The sequence below is a fragment of the Cinclus cinclus genome, chromosome 6 (genome assembly GCF_963662255.1).
Source record: "Cinclus cinclus chromosome 6, bCinCin1.1, whole genome shotgun sequence".
NCBI classification, from domain to species: Eukaryota; Metazoa; Chordata; class Aves; order Passeriformes; family Cinclidae; genus Cinclus; species Cinclus cinclus.
In genome coordinates, this window is record NC_085051.1 from 37,011,766 (window position 1) to 37,034,882 (window position 23,117).

Here is a 23,117-nt window from a genome sequence, read left to right on the forward strand (position 1 = left end):
AAATTAACTGCTGTGGGACCAATTATTAATGTAGATCGATCTTACAGGTCCTTAAAAACACAGGTCCTGATAAGCAGTGTTTATTTAAGTACTGTAGTTGAACATACACTTGAAGTCATAATGAGACAACTTAGGGAAATTTGCTCTAAGGTTTATGTTCAAGTTGAAAATGTTTTATGTTTTTCAGATATTGATGTTTTTCCTTCAAACCCTGTCCTGCTCTCGCATTGTCTCACAAACACACACATATTTCATAACTTTTTCCTCAGGATGCTGTGTGAGCCATTAATTATTGACTTTTCTTCTCTTTGAAAGAGTATCTGCCCACACAGTTAAATAACAATTGTCTGTAGGTTTCATCCTCTCTATTCAGACATGTGTGGGTGAGGAGTATTTAAACCAGTTATAAACTCAAGGAAATACCTATCAATTCCCACATTGCTGAAGAGAGATTCAGGATAAGTATAAAAACTAAAGAGAATATAAGATTTTCCAGCTTAAGAGGGACAAAGTAATGTGATAAATTCCCATGATTACTGGTGTGTTTGTTCTGTTTCTCCCATCTATGTATTAGCATGATTTGTGCCTGCTTTGGCCAAATATGCTGCTGGCTAAGAACTATTTTAGCTGTATTAAGAGTTGTGCTGAATTTTGGAAGACTAAGTGCTGTTACTGGAAATAACTGGTTACATAGCTTTGAGACCCCTTTAGACACATCACACTCCCTAAGGACAGACCGTGTATTCCTTTAAAACCCTATGTTGCAAGTAATGTAAAACAAATTGTTAGCAGCTTTGTGGTAAAGGAGAATGTTTCTCCCTGGTAGTCTTTCTTCTCTGCTACATGTTGCTCTTTTTCACACATCTCTTTCTCTGCATATAGGGGTGGCAGAACATAGGCTTGCAGATAATTGAGCTTGCTGCTTGTTTCCTGAAGAGCTCCCACGAACATATTTTTAAATCCTTGAATTTGGTTGCTGGCTGCGAAGTTGCATATATTTGTGTAATATATATCACTTTTTTCCATCTACACTTACCATTTTATTTTCTCCAGAGTGAAATTCATACAGTGTTTTGTGTTTGCTATAAATACACATTTCAGCTGTATTTCTATCCTTTGTGTCAACATTAAAATTCCCTTGTTCTATGTTTAGCTTGAATAATTACCAAACCATTTGCAATTAGAACTCTAGGATATGACCTCACCATGATTTATTCCTTCATTTCTTTCTGTATTTAATGCATTTCAGATACTGAAAATACCAAATCTTTGTCCTTTTATTTTGATGTTTATCAGTAATGGAAACATTCCAAAACAATCAGCCAAATACCTATGCTTTGTTCATTTATTGCCTTCTCTGAAGATAAATTGACTGTACTCAACTCTCTTCAGCATTTTTCTTCACCTAGATATTATTGCCTTGTGCAGCCACCCCAAGGTGACTGTTATCACTTAATTAAATCCTTGCACGCTGGGAAGAAAAAACAACATTGTTCGTTCATAACCCCAAGGAGGTGTGGTTTTTTTCTTTAAGCCACTAAGCTTTTTCCTTGTTTTATTAACTTATTCCTGGCTACAGCAAGGCATACTTTGTTGATGAGCAAAAGGTTGTATTAGCTTTTTATTTTCTGGGTAAACTTATCTTTTCTCTGGGAAAAAAACTGTGGGCATTACAACAAAGAAGAAAAATGGGATCTCTCCAAACCCTGCAATTCTAGTAAAGGTCTGTGTAAACATCAAGTCAGTAAAGAGAAACAGGGGAGTAGCAGGAAGGAAATGAGAAAATAAAATGCAAACATAAAATTGGAACAAGACAAAAAAATAAGAAGACGTGTATATACACAGAGAAACTGCTGCAGTGCTAAGGAAAAATTGGCATAAGGAATGGCATTTCTGAAGAGAAAAATATATCAGGGCTCTTTATGTTACTGTCTAGGGCAGCATCTTTTTATTGGCCTCTTGGTTAATGTCCTCTCTCTGTCTATTGATTTTAGACTACATAACACTTGCTTTTACCTTTGCATTTATTCTTCCATAGTACATAATGCTTCTTGAAAACTGAAAGAGGAAATATTGCAGATGAGCTAGTCACTGAATATGTGAGATCTGTGATTTGTTTTTAAGTTGTTTTAAGCACTTTCTCTTTTAAGTAGTTCATATGAGAAAGTTCATTTGAAGTAGTGAGTTGCCAGAATATGTACGATGGTTTAGCTGCATATTGCTTGTTTCTAGTCCATTAAATATAGGACCAGAAAATAGGTTTATCTACTCTGAAATTTGGGCTCAAGCAACCATATGTATTTGTTCATGATGCGAAATCATTTTGCCACCTGCTGTGTTCAACAAGCATTTACAAATAATAAATGCGATTTGAAGCTGTAGAATTTGCAACAGTAGTTTATGATATCATTTGTATAGAAGCAGAACATTTTAGTGATAAGAAGGAGCTTTTAAGGATTTGGATAATCATGATTTTTGAAATTAACTAATTATTATTTGCAGACTGAAATTATTGTAGGTAGAGACAGTAGTACAATTTTGTATGTGAGAAAGAAAATTTTGATAGATTTATACAGCTTTGCTCCAAATTCAGCATGTCTGTACTTTGTATCAGTAGTTAGTCTCTGGAAATTCCCTTTGCATGGTAAAGTTTCACCTTAACTTCTGGGATTCCTTTTTATTCTGTGCATTTAAATTCTTGTCTGTGGCTTTGTGAATCAAATAAATTTTACAATGTTTATACAGCTTAAATTTCCATCCTTTTTAGAAATAACAAAAATCTTTCAGTTTACAGATTAACAGAAATGCTTTCCAATCTGTATGCAATGGATTTGCCATCCACAGATTTTTAACCTATACTAAGTTTTTTAATTGAATCTATTTTAACTTTGGGGCCTGTAGACTTAAAGAGCTATCTCCACGTTTTATTGAGTATATTGAAAAGGTAACTGAAGCTTCTTTTATTGGGAAGAAAGGCAATATATTGCAAATTCATTGGGACATTTATATTTGGATTGATTTGGTTTCAGATTCCTATTAAAGAATAGTTTAGGAAGCACTAATTCTGCAATGAATTAGGTTTTGGTGTCAAAAGAGTGAGATTCCTCAGAAGAAGATAGTTATGGCAAGAGATTTTTTAGGAGTTGGCTGCAAACCAAATTTGATATGTAAATTTGAGAAACTTCAAATAGTTGTTATATGTACATACTTTCTGTTTGCTTTCCAAAACTGGTTTTGTCAGATTTTTTCCTTTTCTTGTTCATTCCCTATTGGAAATTCTAATTCTACATTGGTTGTATTATATGACTTTTATTAATTTTCTTACTAGTTTGTGATATCAGTGGGTGGCATAGCAACTTCATTGAAGGATTGGAAAATGGCACAGGAAGCCTGTGAGGGAGAATTTGATTCTGACAAGGTTTAGGTAGAAATATATTACAAGATAAATTGCAGTTTGAAACAAGTTTCATATGCCATTACTGCCCATCTTTTAGTGGTCAAAAATGTTCTGAATTTCTAAGCACTCTTGTGTGTATATTTTGTTTTCCATTAAAATTTTAATTTAGAAATAAACCCAGACTTGAGTATGATAGGAAATCTCCTCAAGCTGAATTGCAATCCTGATAAGGATTGAAACTAGGTTGAAAAAACTGTTTAGATTTTAAACCCTAGTCAGAACTCAAACAGTATTCTCAGATGTGGAAAACATTTGGTTATATTTCTGTTGCAGTTATCTTGTGTGTGTGCGCTTCTGCTCTTTCCCATCTGGTTTCAAACCAGAGTCAGGGAATGACTGATAAAATTCCATTTCTTTTTCACTATAGTGACTGAAAACAGATTGAAGAAATTCAGATATATGTCGGAACTCATTAAAGCATGACCACTTAAATTTCTTTATTTTAAGTTGGAGGGGTTGCTGCCAATTAAAATGGCAAATTTACATGCAGAAGTCTATCTATACTGCTTTCTGTGTGGTGTGTCAGGCAGCACGTTCATTTGGGCAGGTAATGGAACAAAATCTAAACTGCAAAGACATTCTTATGGCAGCATAAAAGCACTGGCAGTGTAGTTTGATAGGACAAGGGGTAGTAGTTTTAAACTAAAAGAGGGTAGATTCAGAGTAGATACTAGGAAGAAATTTTTACAGTGTGAGTAATGAAACGCTGTCACAGCTTGCCCAGAGAGGTTATGGATGCCCCATCCTTGTAAATGTTCAACAGCAGGCTGGATGAGGACCTGAGCAACCTGATCTAATTGATGTCCTTGTTCATTTCAGGGAGTTTGGAGATAGATGGCCTTTAAAGGTCCCTTCCAGCCCAAATCATTCTAGGATTCTATTTGATTTCAGCTCAATGTAGTTTTTCAGTGATTTAAATAATGGAAAAAGATGGAGAAAACATGAAGAAAATTAGGCAAACATGTATGCTCTTGCTTAGGGTCTAAAAGCAGACAGTTCTGAAGACAGGGGACACCTGCAAATGCATGGAACTTTGTTTTATTATATGATTTTTCATTAGTAATTTTAATACTGGTTTGTGATATCAGTGGGTGTCATAGTAACTTCATTGTAGAATTGGAAAATGGTATAGGAAACTTCTGAGGGAGAACTTAATTCCAACAAGCTAGAAATATATGGCAGCAGAAAGAAGAAATACATCACAGTGAAAGCAAGAGAAGCTGGGGTGCCACACTCACACTTTAAACACTGTATGTTTAAAGCATCATAATAAGAAATTAGAAGTGTTTCCTTGGTTTTCTCTGGGTGATTCTGAGTAACAGGAAAATGGTGCTAACGCTTGGCAAGAGGAGGAGTTTTCTTTCATCACTTTCATTTATGAAGGCACTTTTACCACAGTCTTTTTGGAGAGAGATTAAGTTTCAGGTCTCTTACAAATTGGAGTGAATCAGATAGTAACAGTGGAGAGCAATCATGTCAGTACCTACTTGGGCACAAGATCCAACATATAGATTGTTGACACGTGCAATAAATAGCATTAGGATTCGTGATGTCAAGACTCATTCAGGGCTCTTTAGATAATGCAGTGTTGTGGATTATTGGCACAACAACAGCTACTGTACTCTGCACTTTCAAGGAAGTCTTGAGCACCTTTTGATGAGCGGGTTACTGATACTTTATGCTGCAGCTGATCCAGGGCACCCCTTAAGGGAACAGCATAGTAATTTGACTGCACACTAAAACCCTGTGTAAAATTCATATGAACATTTTCTGTCTCTAAAAGGAAAAAAGATATTATTAGTTGAAACCTTGTGTTTCTGGCTTCTGGACAAATCATAACTCACTTACCAGTCCCCACACTAGAGAATAAGATTTTATTATGGAAATACAAACAGACCCTTAATTATCACAGTAGTCAGAGGTGCCACTGTAATATATTAGCTTGTATTTTAAAAAGAATATAAACCTTTTTCATTGGAAGAGCTTCTCTGTGCTGTTGATATGCTTGAATTTATGCAATGAGCTGGTAAACAGCAAAATCCATACTTATCTTTGCCAACACAGGCATTAGAGGTGAGCTCGGGGGAAAATAAAGAGAAAAAAAAAGAAAAAAAAAGGAGAAGAAGGAGGGAGAAACACAATATTTCTTCATAGCCTAGGGTGAGATTATAGTCCTGTTGATGGCAAACCTACATACTGTCTTTTCACCTGCTCACATATTCCAGCTGTGAAACAGAAGTGGAGGGTCAACATAGCAATAGTGTTTTGTAGTGGCAAACTGAGTTGATTTCCTAACATTCATTCAGGACCAGACCTCCAGTTCCCTCAGGATAATTGATTTTCACATAAATGTGCATTTCCCACTTTTGTGTGAAATGTGCTTCTGGACCGAAGCATTGTAAACTCAAAAACCTTGCACAAAGTACTGCATCCCAGCTTAAAGATATAAACTTTACTGGGAAGAATGTAGATGTTGCGGATAATTATTTCTGGGGAAGATTTTGAAATATTTTTATTATTAATGAAGTATCCAATTTGTTTCAGAAATTTGTTTGTCCCATGTAGTTGCAGTATTCCTGTGTTCCCTGTCCTGATAAGTGAATGGAAAACAAAGCATCTGTGAAAACCAGAATAGCACCGCATAGTTTTGCGTGGATTTGCATCCTGTCTTCTACTGACTTTTGTGCCTTAAGACAATGTAACCTGAGTATTTTTCAGTGATCAGGACATTTGAAAGGTCTCTGTTCCGTGCTGTCTAATACTACAGAAACTCATTGTCCAGCTCTTTCTGCTGCAGAGGCTCTCAGGGGTCTCATCTCTATTCTCAATCCATTTTCTCTAAACCTGTAGGAATTTCTCCAAGACCTCTGTTAAATCTGGAAAAACTAACCACGGATTTGAATGCTGTTAATGGGGTAGACAGACAAAGACATGTGGAGTAGAGGAAACAGTCTTCAGAGCTGCAAGAGCCACTTCAAAATACAAACCTTAAGGGGCTATTGTTTCGAGGACATTTTTCCTCTATTCCACCGCCTTCCCATGTCTCAATAAAACCAGCTTCTAGTAACTAGCATGTTCTGATTTGCGTCAGTCCAGATTCAAGGATTCAATCACAAGATTAGGGATTCAAATGGCAGTAACAATTCTGGAGGCTTCTATGTACTGGTTTTTAGTGGAAAAGAGAATGGCTGCTTTAATTTAGCCCAGCTGTCTATGGATCCTGGAAGACTTCAGAGGGAACATATGTGGAACTGCTCCACACTCCCATAGGTGGAGGAAGAATGGGTATAGCAAATGGATCTCCTGCATTAGTTCAAGGATTAATGACAGCTGGAGGAACTCTTAGCAGATTAGGACCAGGTTCTGTCTTCTTTGCGTTATAACATGGAATAAGAAGCTGAAGATAAGAACATGAGTTTTTAATTTTTTTTTCCATGTAACTTAAAGGGTTACGGTTAGAAACAGCACTGTATTGGGTAGACTATGGATTTATTATTAATGTTCTGTGTTCTTATTATATCTGTATTCCATTGTCTGAAAAGTATTCTCAAGATGTTCTTTCAAGAAGAGTATAAATCAGAACGATATGCTAGTCAAAGAACTCAATTTCTCATTCAAATCTATTTTGGTTGTATGTATTGCCATCTAATAGATTAAATATGCTAAACACAAGCCCCTCATCCTGTTCTTCCTTGAACACAGCTTCTCTGCTTCATATGTATGAAATTTTGTGAGGCAAGTGAGAACACATATTCAGGTCTGGGAGAGAGGTCGAATTATAGCAAACCAATTGTCAGGATCAATCACCGCAGCATCTGAGTACCTATTGAGTGCACAGATGATATTTTAACAGTGGAATTAACACTATAAAAAATTCTTCCTTTTTGTTTTTTCATCTAGGTTTTTGGACAGCTGATATTTAGCTACCTTTATCTGTTTGCTTTCACATACTGTCAGGTTGTGCAGATTGACAGAAAAGCTAACCAAACATGCAAATACACAACAAATATAAGATCAATTTGAATTGAGCTTACAGAAACTGAAATATTTATACATAACATAAAAGGGCTTCAGACTTGCAGCTTGGGAAACAACAAGATTCATAACAATGCTTATTGTTCCCACAATCAGTTTTGCTTCTACTTGCCCAGTGTTTCAGGCAGATCAGGTTCCCACAGTCTCTTGCCATGTGGTCTGAGGTGCAGGCACTAAAGCCCCCATTCTGCCAGCTCTGTGTATCTTAGCTCCTGCTGCTGTATCACCTTACTCTTTCACTTTCGACACTTATTTAGTCAATGCTATGCAGGTGCATACATTGTCAAGTCCTTTACTCAGGGCAGCACCTGTCAGTGCAGAAATGCACAACTGATGGTAATATTTGTACCATCAAAGGGCAAGAACCACTTACATTCAAATGCTATGTATCCAAAACAAAGGCAGTCCACAGATAGATGTACACTTAATCCTGACCCAAAGTGATCACTTTCTCAGGGGAGGAGATGCATAATGTAATCTCTGTATGACAAGTCTCATCCTAAATAAATAAACCTGATTGCATTACATGGCATGCAGTTATTGGCATCACAATCTCCTGTCCAGAGTCTGGAACCAGCACTAGGAGCTCTAGGAAGCCTAAATAATGAATGGTTAGGAACACATCAGAAATCATAAAGACAAAAGTTCAGTTCTTTAATACATGACTTCACAGGATGGTTTGAGATTATGCAGCAATATAAAATGGCCTTCTAGAAAAAAATAATATTTCTGTCTACAGGGAAGAAATTCCTAAAAGTCATGTAGTGCTTTTGTACTCAAAAAATTGTCAAACTCTTAATCTCAGATTTTTTTCTTGAACATCCATCACTTTGAGATTTACGATCTTGCTGTGATTCTCAAACTTACCTCTAATACTTGTCAATATATTATCAATGACCAGTCCAGGGAGTACATCTTAAGAACTTGACTTCTACCTTTAAACATTTTTCTTGCCTCTAAACTTTTCTCTTCTACACTTTCTAGTTCTGCAGTCATTCTGTCCTGGAATAACATTTTTTTTTTTTTCTAATCAAGTAGTAAAACTGCCACTGCAAGTTTTTTCTGTTTTGGATGTATAAACACACTTATTCTGTAAGTCTGTGAAAGATGCATCAAGGGAATCAGTAAAGTTTACTCCTCCTCCTTCATTTATTGGCTTTGAGCTATAAAGCAGACCTCCTTATTATTGACAAATTTATTTTTTGGCACTCCCTTGTTGTCATAAATTGCATCCTGACCACATGAGCAAAGAGCACGAAAATGATGAATTAGGAAGCTGGCATAAAAGTCCATGCTAACCACATCCTTTGAGTTTGTCCCCTTACCTCATCTTTTTTACTGTAGTTGTTTTTGTGCCAAATGCATGCTGCCTTCCTGCCAAGTATGTGTCATTAATTCACAAGGAGTTTGTGGTCATGTAGTCATATAACAGTTATGGTGGACTGTGATTGAAAAAATGGCAGCAGTATGAGGGCTGAAAATGAGGATTTCTGTGTGGCTTACATTGGGATTTTTGCTCAGTGGTAAAAAGCTTGTAGCCCAAGGAAGGCTGAAATAAGTCCTATGCCTTTTTATATTTTTTTAATGTCTTTTATTTGGGCTTTTGTTTGTAGGTAGTTTTTTTGTTTTGTTTATTTGGGGTTGGTTTGGTTTTTTGTTTGCAAGGGATTAAAAAGATGGAAGAGGACGAATAAAGCTTTTAGAGATTTGTGTAAGTCAGTAGATGATCAAATTTCAGTTGCTCATTTTTATTCATGTGTATCAAATATATCCCATGTAAAATCCTATTTCCCAGCACAATACTCCAATTGTCTCATAGTACTTGATTGTGAAAGCCCAAGGTCAGATTTTCCACCTAAGTAGTTATGCTTTTGCATGTTTGTTGATGTTGCTCTGATATCTTAATAATGAGAGCACAGAAGATGAGTACTGAGGCCAGATTTCTGTTAGCCATCATTTATGCCTTTTACTTCACTTTAATCCCCCATCCAAAAGTGGTTGCCATGTTGAAATGAAACTTACTTTTTTTCTTTGTTTAGTAAACCATATTTTCAAGCCACAAGTCATTTTCAAGTCACTGTTGTGACACAATCAGTAAATAAATAATGCAATTGTATGTATATTATAAGAGAGGGACTATTTTCTTTCATAAATGTCAGTTGCATCCAAAGATTCCTTTCTTTAAAAAAAAAGTGAAATATTTTCACTGTTATTGAATTTTGTATGTCTAATTGGTGACAGGCTTTGTTTTTAAATAAATGCTCAGCTCCAGTTATAATATCACTATGTCATAAGACTGAAAAATTCTAATTAAGATGATCTGTTTTCCAGGAAAAAGTTTAGTATATCAATTAGTCTGTTTTATCAGCAGGAGTATTCCCTTCCCCAGCCCCAAACTCCAGATCAGAGCCTGAGTGATGAGAAAAGCATCACAGATGCATGCTGCATTGGACAAAGAACACACACATGCATTTAAATCATGTATATCTTACTTTTTACTGATGTAATTGTGAAATATGTCCTTTTTGCATTCATAATTAGGGGGTGGAACAGATGGTGAAGGCTTAGTTTAAAATAATCTGTCATTAAAATAACCTAGCCTACTGGTAATTCTTCACTCTAACTGGAGTTTAGGTCAGGGTAACAGGGTTTTTTGAAGCATTGGAACACACTAGAAAGAATTAGGGACTTCATGGATAGTGTGAAATATGAGGATATTATCCAGAAGGACACTGTAGTAAGATTCCAGTGAATTAAATTTGCCTGTAGTGGGAATATGCAAAAATGGCTGGGACAAAATCCCTCTGACAAATATAAATCCGTTTACTATGATGCATTATACATAAGTGCATATTCGGTCAAAGTGGTACACTGCGTTTCATATCCTGAAAGGAAATAACCTTACTGTGCTTCAAATACTGTAAAAGGCAGTGAGTATTTTGGGTTAAAACCTGTGCTATACATTTTTGTATTATTCTGATGTCAGAGGATATAAATTATAATAATTTGCATTATTGTTCTGGGATGCTGTAGCCAGTGACTTTTCAATCTGAGTCTCACTTCCTTCATGTCTACCACATTGACTTGCTGGTATGTGACAAAGAAAAAACTTGTATCAGTCCTCCCTGGCTAATTTAGAACAGTTTTCAGGAATAAGAAAACTGGCTCACTAAATCAGATACTTGCATGTCTTTAAAGCATTTATTTTAGTGTTCCCTTCAAGATTTCATTCTTTAGCAGCTTTGAAGAGAGCATATAGATTTCAGCATGGTATTATGATAAATCTTCGTGAGGAGGGGCAAGCATTAACATTTGTGTCGGTTCTTTTTCATTTTAATCCAACCTTGGTTAATAATCAGAAAATTCTACATAGTGGGTAAGAAGATGTAATTAACCCGTTGACCCCAGAATCTTAATTGGCGCCTGTTGAAAACAGTGGGGCAGTTAAAAAAAAATAAATTAAAAAGTAGCCTGTGGTGATTGAAACAGCATAATGCATAATGGTTTTCTGAAATCAAAAGTAATAGAGAGCTTCAGCTTTAATCACATTTTGCATAAAGCCAGTAAGTGTAGTTTTAAGCAAGAAGTTGCCAGTCTACCTTAAATTGGATTGTGCTCAAAATTGGCATTTGGGGCCACCCTGACTCTTTCTCAACTGCCACACTAGATGAGATAGGACTAGGTTTATGACAGTCAACTTCATTTACTTAAAAATATGAGAGAAATTAAAACAATAAAATTTTCCTTATATTCATGCTCTCTCCTTCAGTGAAAATAGGGCATTATGAAAACCCAGTTACCTTTTCAAACCCTATTTTCATATTATAGTTAATTCTGGAATGTCCATAACAGAAATCCTATCTGCCTGCAAACTACATTGAAACTGTACAGAAATTCTGACTGGAAAGCACTCTAGTGCTCCTTTCAAAAGAGATACTTGGAAGCTGACTCAATCCACAACCCTTCTCTCATTTTTTTTGTACTTAGTTATACATAAGTAATATGAATAATACTTCCAGACATCTCTCATGAAAACAAAATTGTTTGTGAATATGTAGTATACAGTGGTATCACATACTCTTCTCCACTACAAAACATAACCTGTGTTATGTTGCCTTCCACCATCTCTGAAGTCTGATGCTCTCTTGGCATGCACAAAGGACGTACGCTTTATGAAAAATTGAAAAATTTCAACACGCATTACTTAAATAATAAATATTCATAAATAATACCTATGAATAACGAATGAGACAGTCCTTCAGAACTACTGTTTGACCTGTAAAAGGAACAACAACATTGTCACAAAAGTGGTCCATCTCAGCCCTTTCATACTGGAGGGAGGAACTGTCCTGCATTGGAAGATGGCTATGTCTCCTCCTATTTTTATTGTCATTTTTCTTAGGCATTGGAACTCGAGCTTAGTACTTGGAGCTTTTGTTCTAAGGTCTTTGTATATCGGGCATGGAAGGAGTTAGGTGCCTGTTAGCTGTTAATCAGTGGCTCTTTCAAAACACGGTTAAATAAACTCTGATTTCGCTCTATTGAACAAAATGCTGAATTTGGTCAGAAGTTACACAGAGGCATAGCTTCAGAGAGGTGGAAAAAGAAATGTAGAAAGAATGACCATGACTTAGTATTCTTAGCTGGCTTAATGAACGAATATTATGGCACAGAAAGTGACTAATCACATCCAAAGGTGTTCGTATGCTGCATTGGCCCTGCCAGTCCTTCAGTGGTGTCTCTTCAATTACCTCCCTTGTAAAACTTGGGGGCAAAACTAAGGGATACTCTCCCAGGAAGAAAGAGTAAAAAAAGACTAAACAAGTAAAACTAATAAAGTAAAGATATTTAAATGAAAGGAGACAATCATGGTTAATGGCATGGAAAAGTAGAAAGTGCTTTGGATGACTACTTGTCACTTCAACATGCTTCCAGTTGCTGATGACTTTCAAACTTTAGCCATGGAGGTTGAAATTTTTTTGTACAGTTATGTCAGCTAGAGGTAGTTTTATTTGTTTATTTTTTTCCCAGCAAAACTGGTTTCAGCCAATTTCAAAACTACACCAAGTGAAACATTTCTCCCTAATCAGTACACAAAAAGTCCTTGAATCTTTTCTTTCATTAAGCCTGAATTCCTGAATAAGACGTTGTGTATGAAAGAAACACAAAAGCCATCAGTGACTCAGAGAATTATTTTTTTACGGTTCTTTCAAAACTTCATCCAGATATGCCAGATAATTACACACTAATGCAGTGTGCTAAACAGACCAGATCATAAATGTACTTAAACTGTATATCACTCTCTCAAGTAACAGAGCAAGGGGACCACACAAAAAGCTATATAAAAAACTGAGACGAGGAAAGTTGTTTTTTATATGACGCATAAATAACGTATGAAACATCTTTCCTCAAGAAAAGAAGATATCACAGTCATGCCAACTGCTAAGGACAGGTTAGTAAGGAACCTCTGGTAGGCTTGTCATTATCTGTATGGATATTCCAAACACTGTTCTGAAGCATCTCTTCACATACTATCACACCCAGGGAAACTGGCTGCTGTAGAGAGCCCTTTAGTTCAAGTCAGTGGGACAATTTCTTGTTAGTGGTGGGGAATGGATTTCTGTATAGGTGGTCAGGGAGACAGAGTCGTGACTCAGCTTAACAGATGGTTAATCCAGTTTTCTCAAAGGAACACGGGACAGAGACTCAGGAATACTTTAACTAAGACCTTAAAAGATTTACTTTTCTGAGTAAGTGATTGTACATAGGGGGAGAGATCAGATGTGCAAAGGTTTTGATTGTCCTGGTATGGATCTAAGTTTGAACTTCACTGTTCCAAATTTTCCACCTGTTATTGATGTTAAAAATTCAAGGAAGTGATGCTAATAATTTGTGAAAAAAATGATGATAGTGATTTATAAGAGGCCATAAATTACTTGCATAATATAAATGTTTTTACATGAAGGAAATCTATGCAGATTTACATTTTTATTAATTCATAAATATAAATTAGAGTCTTTTTTAATGCGGTGTCTTTAGTGAGGGTTTGTTTTCCAATATGCAGTCTATTATTTTTAGAAAACTCAGATTTTGAACTAATTCCACCACCTACTACATCAGAAAGGGACAAACTTTTGCCAAAGACAGCTTCTGAATAGCAGCCTGTCAGAAATTAGTCAAGAAGCAGAAGAATAAAAATATTAAAACCCCTCAGAAATCACTGTTGTGTATTTGCAAAGGAGTGATTGCATGATTTTTCATCATGTATCTCTATCAAATTTATGTGCTTTTTCCTTCCAAAACCGGGCTAATCTCTCAAATACTACAGTTAATATTTCCTTTACACGTTCCTTTATCACAAGGGGATACTTGGGGATTTGGGGGATTTTTCCTTGTTCCTCCCAACATTTGGGCTGTTACACATTTTCTGAGCTGTTTTAGCATTTCTAATTTCTCGAATTTTGTGATTTTACTTTTGCAGTAGCCAATTATTGTTTGCCAATAATCATCCTCATAAAAGGCAGAAAGGTAAAGACATGGATAGTGTATGAAGGTAGTTTCTTCCTTGTGAAGATTTACACTTATTCACAGAGGTATAATCCCTTCTGGATGTGCAGTGACTTCCTCTGTGTCAGTTTAGAATATAGTCCTGTGTTTATTAACTGCACTCATGTTTCAAAAGGTATCCATTAATCGCTGGACTTGTATTTTGATTTTTGCAGTTGCAATGGAAACCACATCCAAAGACTTGAACCTGTCCAAGTAAAATCTGATCTAGACTTTTACACCAAAGGGATGAAATTCAAAGCATTTCTAGAGAACTAAGCTGTAAACATATTTGACAGTAATCTGCTGAATGGCTTTGTTGTCTCACAAAAGGAAAATGGTGTGTGCCTATATGTGTGCATCTGTATGCATGTGTGTGTAATCCTCAATTAATTTACAAATTATTGAGGTCCATAGTGATTTGACTGGTGGTAGGATTTTATTTTCCCCATTTGAGTTTTTGGAAATGGAATTTCCCTGCTTTGATTCTGAGTGATGGGGGGTGATTTTTTTTTTTTTATATCCACCAATCAATTGGAAGGTTATTTATTTTCCTTATTTATTTCTTCATGGAAAAAAAAAAAACAGAAAATTTTATTTTTCTATATTTCTTCTATGAAGCAAATGAGATACATTTTATATAGTATATGGCAGATATAAGCATGGCAGTAAAATAATTTAGCAATATACTCATCAACTTGGACTTAGTAATATACTCATATGATATTTATTAATATGTAGACAAAATATAAGGGAATTGTCTTAAGGGTTCAAATTAAAACCACTCTCATAAAAGTCAGATTATTTTCCTCAGTTTATTCTGTGATGCATTTGTTTGAATCTATTTCTACTTGTAGTTTGGAATTTTTTATTAATCTATTTGCTTCTTTTTTTCCTCTTACTCTGTAGTCCCTGGATGGATTTGTATTTGCACTAAATCAAGAAGGAAAATTTTTGTACATTTCAGAAACTGTCTCCATCTATTTAGGCCTGTCCCAAGTAAGTACATGCTTTCAATTCTAGAACATAACTGTGTATGATGCATTCTTCTGTTTATTATTATTAATCCTAATTATTAATGATTTAGTTTCTTTATTTTGCATGGATTATTGAATTAGCTGCTTAAAGTTGCATCCTGTTCATCCTGAGATGCAACTGAAAAATGTGTCCATAGTATTGGATGATGAGATGTATATGAAAACTTTTTGCCTCAAAGGATCATTATTAATTTATTGAGAACAAATGAAGTTTCTTTTCTCAGTTGTTTTGAACTTTAAACCTCTATACCTGATAGGAAAGGGACACGCTAATAGTACTTCCCTAGTGTCCTATTACTGGATGTTTATGGAGTACCCTGCATTATCCAGGGAGCTGACACAATGACAGGGAGTCATTTGGAGTCAAGAAATGCTGAAAGAGACCATTAAAATGTCTTGCAGGGAGGGTTCCAACAAGGACACATTTTGATGCTTTTACCAATGCTCACCAGTATGAAAAGATGAATTTATAAAATATAGTAATTTAGAGGGTTTTGGTTTGGGATTTTTTTTTCATTTATTTGCTGACAACTGTTTTTCAAAGATTAAAAGGAGGGGCAGAAGTGGGGCAAAACTTAGTTGTTAATTCTTATTCCTAATCCTGCATCATTCAGAAATGTTTAGGCAGGATAGATTCTTTCTGCTTGCACTTAGAAATGAAGCAGAAATATTTTGCATTATGATTTTCAGAGTGGGACTTCTACTGCAGTCAGCCTGAGGAGGAATAAAAAAACCCTGAAATAATACTTATTTCTGCTACTGTAAATTGGGACCCACACAGCTATGAGGAAGCAACTATTAGAATAGGCTACTTACCATCAGTTTTACTGTACCCCACCAAAAATTAAATGGGAAACTTTAATATTTGGTGACCAAAAAAAGATTAATTTTAAATATTATCTGGTGAGAATACGAATACAGGCTCATTAAGTCTTCAAAGAACACACAAGCAATTGGCTGTAATAAGTTCAGTAATTGTTATTTTGTGCTGGCTTTGGCAAACCCAATGATAGAAATGGAAACAAGAGCTCTTTCTAGCTCATATCAGTATTCTTGTCTCTCATTAAAGTCCCTCGTTTTGTAATAGACTTTAATCCCTGACTTAATCTGTTTGGGAGTTAGTATCAAGAATCTCACATTTTGAAATCGGTGCACCACCATGTTGTTAATATAGTAAAGAATTGGAACTTTAATGTTTATTATTGTCTTATGTTCATATTAATCTGGTTTATGTATAGTATCCAACAAAGTCTAATAGGCCAGTAAAGAAGAAGGATGGATAATTAGTTTAAGCAGGTAAATGCTAATTAGGAAACTCCTGAAAGGCATCCATTATACACTAGCTTAAAACAAATTTTACAGCCCTGGTTAGTGGTGTAATCCAAATTCTGTCAAGGCAACTGCATTTTCTGTAATTGAGATGTGTATGTTTGCTTTGCATAACAGATGGCTCTGTATGCTTAGACTGATAGCTAGGAAAATAATAATTGCATTATTCTGGCCAAAAGAATATTAGCTCTTGGGTTTTGGCCATTTCAGTCAGTCCTCCTGCCAGCACAGCATATGCACATATATGGATTGGATTTTCAAGGAAATTGATGCATCTGGAATAGTGTGGCCATCTGAAATATCATCTGTTCAAGAAAAATTTGGCTTTAACCCTATGTTAGTCTCTTGTTAAATGCATTTTCTGCCACTGTCTTTCAAACTATAGAGTTGATAAATCTCTCCTTACTCTGAACTCACATCATGTTGTTAAGACTTTATACTCCATCTTGATCATATACATTTCAATAAAGGGTTCAAATAAATGAAGCAATTTTCTTTCCATTTTAGAGTATTGGAAATATCTGGGCAAATATTTCCATGCATCCAACACTGAGAGTACTGATGGAAAAACTACCAAAAATCAAAAGCAGTACTGTGGATTTTTATAGAATAATAAATTAAATCTACTGAGATTTACTAAAATATTTGTTTTTTGCTTTTTTTCTCTTCTGTCTTCATGGAGACATTTTGTATTTCTAAGGCCTACGGTATTTATTTATTTTTCATATATTTTTCTCTTGGTACAGCATTATATCACTGGTCTCTTAATAATTTTAAAAGAAGTGCTGTAGCTACTTCCTACCATATTACTAGTCAAAGCTTATTTATGGCTAAAATATTAGCAGGTCTGTCCATAGAACAATTTCTCAAATATACATGGAAATGCTACAGTTTTCACCACACCAAACTTTAAATACTCATGAATTCTGAATTTCTGGGTTGGTGCTATGTGATACATGGGGTGATGTATTTCTTGCACTGCAAGTAAACATTGATATACCCTATGCTGATACTCCAAAACTTTATACAGAACCTCCAGGCAATGTTGTGCTTAAAGGCATTATGATGTACATTGTTATTTGAAATATCTTCATCAAGTAATGATTTTGGAGTCTTATATTTTAGTCAAATTATTTCTCTAGGGCTTCATCTTTTTTTGGTGGTTTATTTTATTTTATTTTTATTTTTTAACTGGTGTGTATGGAAATAGTGTAAAATATATTTTGTATTTGCAAAGCAAAATCTCTTGTCTCCTAGATAAAGGAAAATAGTTCTTGTATGGAATCTCAGCAGATGACAACAGCTATGGTAGTCAGTTTTACTCTTTTCTGAACATTTAGAGCCAGTGGTGCAAAACAAATGGATGCCAATGTTCTAAGATAGCTGCAGGAATAATAGTAAACAAATCTGATAAAACAGTATCTTGGAAGGCAGCCTGGAAATTATAATAAAGTTACCACTGGCAAAAGTAACAGTATATTTGAACAGTAAACAAAAATTGTAATAAATACCCTTTTGACATTCTAATGAATATAAGTCGAACGTAGATACCCATCAACATATATATTTTGAATTTTTTTTAATAATTTATCTTCTGTCTAATGCTAACCAAGAATTTTAAGCTAGTTTGGCAGATGTATATTTCAGACCACTCAGTGGAATTACAATCAGAGCAGTTTCAGAGACTAGAGATACATTTCAATGTTTAGGAAAAGAGAGTTAGCTGAAAATAATGATTGAGAGAAGGGAAAGAGTCAAAACAAGAGAAATGGACCAACAATCTCCCGGTTAAAACATCTATCAGTGTATTGACTTTAGTCTGTGTTAATTGCCACAGCTCATACTTGAGGCAAGCTTGAAATGGTTAAACATACTTTCCAGTTCTTTCATGAACTGTAGTATTTGTTGAAAGACCCCAAAATGTCTATAAAAGTGCAGTATGGCCAGGATTTCTTCTCTGGGTCAGACAACAGGATCTGTTGTGGTGTAGCCAATACAAATATCATTTTACACTGGATCTCTGTAGTGATGTAAAAATGTTTGCTTTTGATATATATATGTATATATATATATATCTATGTATAGTCCCATCCATTTTCCAAGTCAGCAGGTAATTTTTTATATCAGGGTAACTTCCACCTTGGAAATCCTCAGTCCCTAATATCCTTTTAGAAATGGGATGAGATTTCAAAAGAAAATGGCTAACCACTGAAGAGGCATTCAGATTGCTCCTTCCAGCACTTAGAAGTCAATGTGAGTGCTTCCCTAAGAGATTTCAATTCTCTTGAAAAGTCTCTGTGTTTGAGATTTAGACCAAATATATGCTGAAGCATAAATAGTAACAAAAAGGGAGAAAAGTCTATGCAGAAACAGAATAAAAATGTTTTATCCAGAAAGGATAAAATTGTCTGACATATGATGATTCAGGTTCAATAGAAAATATTATGAGCTAATAATCTGGCTAGGATGCTTTTGCATTCAGTAAACAAGTTCTTAATCACCTCTTACAGTAGTTGTATTCAGCAAGGATAGTGTGCATTGTTTCCCACCTGTGAGGTCCACATCTTAAAGCAAAATATTTCCTAACTTTGCTCCTACTTGTCCAGGACACGGAGTAGGTTTGCAGACTGGCCTGTTGAAACGAGAGCTCACTAAAAATGAACAGCGCAGCTGCTGGCATAATAAGAGATAGATAATAGAGATGAAAAAGGAAGAAAACAAGAACAAGGTTTTGAGAATTTATCCTTTTGAAAATAAAGCAGGCAAAACCAACAGGTATATTACATGTTTACTACATATACTACATGTTACCAGTAGCACAACCTATTTCTTTATTTTGGCTTTCTGTGCATTTGTTCTATGAAATGGCAAATAAAATTATAGCTACAGCACACAAGTACAAGGTCAAATAAATGACAGTACTCATTCTATTTGTGAAGCTATTCTGAAAAGGAACCATGGTGCCAAATGTGGTTTATTTGAATAATAAAGAAGAATTAGATTCCCCTGATAACTTGGCTGAGGGCCAATAAATCACTGGAGGTTAAGAATGCTTTGCAACTGCCATGTATTTCTTTGCTTTTACGAAGCACAAACCTCAACTTCTATGCTCTACCTGTTTTTCAATGCAAATCAAGTTGAGGTTAGTAGATGGTTAAAGGATTGCTTTTGTGCTCTGTTTGCTTAAAAAATAATAAAAAGCAATCTTGACACTTGCACTGACTCTATAAATTCTATCCAATTTTCCTCCTATAACATTAACTAAATAAAATAATAATAATAATGCAAAAAAAGCCAAAATCCATAACTAATTTTTAAAGCAAAACTAGACAATAATCAATTGTGAAAAGAACTTGTCCTTTTCATTGTGATATTGTAATTGTTTTAGTGTTCTGAAATTAAATACTTTTACATAAAATGATCCATTTTCTCATACACTGAATTGGTACATTACCACTGGTAATTTTTTAACAGTTTTTGCCCATTAAAAAGAGCAAATAAAAGCCTGGGAAATTCTGTATTGATCATGTGGGGCTTTAAATTTTTTTCCTTAACATTCAATGTAAGAATATTAATTTACTGTTGCATTCTACACTAAAAGAAGTGAACAAGGGAGGAGTTCTATTGAAATAGAACAGTTCTGAGGATTTTGAGAGCAGTAAGAAAATATAAGTATCAAAATAATTCAGAAACAGTACAAGGCACAGTGGCACATTATCAATTTACAACATTTAAATTGATAAATGCTTGGTGGTGAAGGCCTACAAGGGCACTTTGAAAAGCAAATAGCGACCTGCTGAAGAAATTGATTTTTCCCCCCCGAAAATGACTGCATGATGCATCATTTGACTGCATGCTGTCCAAGTGCTTGACAGAGATAATCTCAGCAATCCCACGGGTGACCTTATCGTTCTCACCAGGGCAACTTTGTCTAGGTTCTGACTTTGTGCATGTCAAGGTTTCTTCAGGCAGGATCCTTAGGGGGAAAAAGTTCCTCTGTTCGATCCAGATATTGAACCACTCTTGAAGGCACTCCCCCACCCCCAAAAAGGCAAGCTTGTTTCTTTGCTTCATAATTATGAATGAACTGAACAAGGGAAAATATCTATAGACACAGTATCTTTGCTGAGGCCATTATTGCCTTCTCAGTGTAGTTTAGTTTAACTCTTAAAGGAGAAAGCATACCTGCCATTAGAGGTTATCAGATACAGTTGAAAGACTCCAAAATATATGGCACTCTTCTACATAGCAGAAATATCCCACCTGCTTTCGTTATCACACTCACTGTTCACAGCTTTATTTTTGCCATCCTCACAGTATTTAATATCAGTGCTTAATCATTTTTTCTCTCTGTTGTTGTTTTGGGGTAGTTTTTAAATTCCTATCCCAACCCAAGAACGTTTAAGACAACTCAAGTGCAAATGACAACCTGACAGAAGTCCTGAACATCAACATCAATATGCATAATTTTGCGTAGACACTCTGTAACAACCTTCACTGTATGGTCATAAAGAGGTCCAAAACATTTAGGCTATTTTATTTGGTTATTACCAAACTGGTTTTACCTTGCACAGATAAATATATTGCCCAAACTGTGATCAATAATGGCATTTTAAAATTTGCAGGAGTTTTTAAAGTGCTTTATATAACGAACAAACTATTCTTCATGTGCAGTTAGTAAGTGTTAATTATAATTACTGACTAGGAATCTGTGGAAAGCATCAAATGTTATGCTCTGTTTGGCACCCCAAAGCTGCTTTACCCACTGCCTTTGACACCCACAGTTCACCGTATTCAACCTCTTTTACCTCCTTCTTTCATCCACAACATTAATTCTGAGTGAACAAGACGTGCTTCCTTGCTTTTGACAAGATTTGCTGCAGTCTCATGCGACAAAAACCCAACACTCATTCCAGATTCAGAAAGTAGGATTTATAACAGCATTTTAATTTAATGTTGGATGTCGAACATATAAAGAGATCACAGTAGTACTAGAGCTGAAAATTGATGCCTTTTTTATTAGTGTCCTCTCAGAAGTGGGTGAGCCGCTGTTTGTGCAATGGAGCACAGAGCGCCACAGTCAGATGAATGAGGATATGCTATCTGCAAGGAATCATATTTCAAACCACTGTCTGCTTCTATTGATGTGCTCAGAGTTGAAAGGTTATGCTAGTAAATGCCATCAGAATTTTCAGCATTAGAAATGTGTGGAATAATTCGCTGACTGTCACTTTGTAGTGAGTCCAAATGCAATACATGGCAATGCTTTAATTGTCTTTTTAATTGAAATTAACTTATTGTTACTGATCACATTGTTTTGCTTCTTCTTCTGCAGCGTGTTTAAAACTGCCAACAGTATTGTCTTACAGGCTCCACTGAATATAGCTCTCTGCTGAGTTAACTAAAGGAATCCAGAATGTCATTTTACATGAGAATCATGTTTCCTTTATTTATTCTTTTGAACATATTTTACCAGCCACTGAGGCTGAAACATTGAAAGCCTTTATGCAGTAGGGATTCACTGGTTAAAATGTATCACAGATCCTCCATGCAATAAAACATAGTCTCATTGGTTTAACTCTTAAAGGCTGAAGACTTTTTATGTCACTTAATAATTTCTACCATTTGCTGTTAAAGAAAAAAAAAAATCAAACAAATAAAAAAAAAAATCCACAAAAAAAGGTATTTTCATTGCAATTCCTACCTCTTTCCAGTACTCAATAGAACAAAACATTGGCAATCAGACCACCTGCTTCCTGATGGATGTAATGGTTTCAGATTATTTTAATAAAAATATCTGGGGAAAACGGGTAAGACAATTTAGGCATTTTATGTTCCTCTTTCCTATTAAAGCAAATTGAAAAAGTTTTCCTGAATGAATATTCATATTATCCAAATTAGCTACAGAGTACTTTTTGTATCTTCTTTGCATTGCATTGTAACATATTCATGTGGAAGTTGGAGAATATTCTGTAAAACAAACAGCTGTGGAATAATTGGGGGAAAAAAAAAAAAAAAAAATAAAAACAGGTACTGGTAAAAAACATGCAAATTTGCCCTAAAGATATTTTCCATGGTTTTTGGGCACATTAGAGATGAGGAGAAAAAGCCCTCAAAGAAAATTAGGTATTCCACTTTTTAAGAGTAAGTTCAAAAAGTCATTCTGCTGGTGAGTGATGGAAATTTCATTTCTTAAAAAAAAAAAAAAAAAAGAATATAATTAATTTACTTTGATTAGTAGTAACAAAATATGCCTTTCATTGCTTATAAAATGCACTGATTATAAACTTTGATTTTCTTTTACATACATATTTGAGTCAGGGAAAGTGAAAGTAACGACTGAAATATTTTCCATTGTATGAAATGATTCAAGATTTGTAGCAGAGAAGCAGTAGAAAGGTTCACTTGACAGAACTTCCATTCCAAGCATTTGAGAAGGGTGGATACTCAAGGGTTGGAATAAAACAGTGCCCATATGTATTAAAAACACAATCACTGAATGGTTCTGAGCTAAAAAATAATGCTGCAAAAATGAAATATTAAAAAAAACTGCTTTAAACTCAGATCAGTTCAGTGATACCTTCAGCTGCAAATCCTCAGTGAGAGTTCTACCAGTCCAGCTGAGGGGTTACATATGAAAGCACAAGATCAGGAGGTAGCTCAAAAAAATAGATAGGATATACATCTTATTCTGCTTTTGCCAACATCATGTA

General features: G+C 35.1%; 1 protein-coding gene across 5 annotated transcripts in view; it reads left to right on the plus strand.

Annotated features, from left to right (window-relative positions):
• NPAS3 (neuronal PAS domain protein 3) overlaps positions 1 to 23,117 on the plus strand; it is a 583,018-nt gene that overhangs the window by 390,781 nt on the left and 169,120 nt on the right. For all 5 annotated transcript variants that reach the window (XM_062495134.1, XM_062495135.1, XM_062495137.1 and 2 more), the window contains one exon: positions 14,948 to 15,037. In XM_062495134.1, the coding sequence (XP_062351118.1) occupies positions 14,948 to 15,037 (90 nt within the window). The remainder of the gene's footprint in view (positions 1 to 14,947; positions 15,038 to 23,117) is intronic.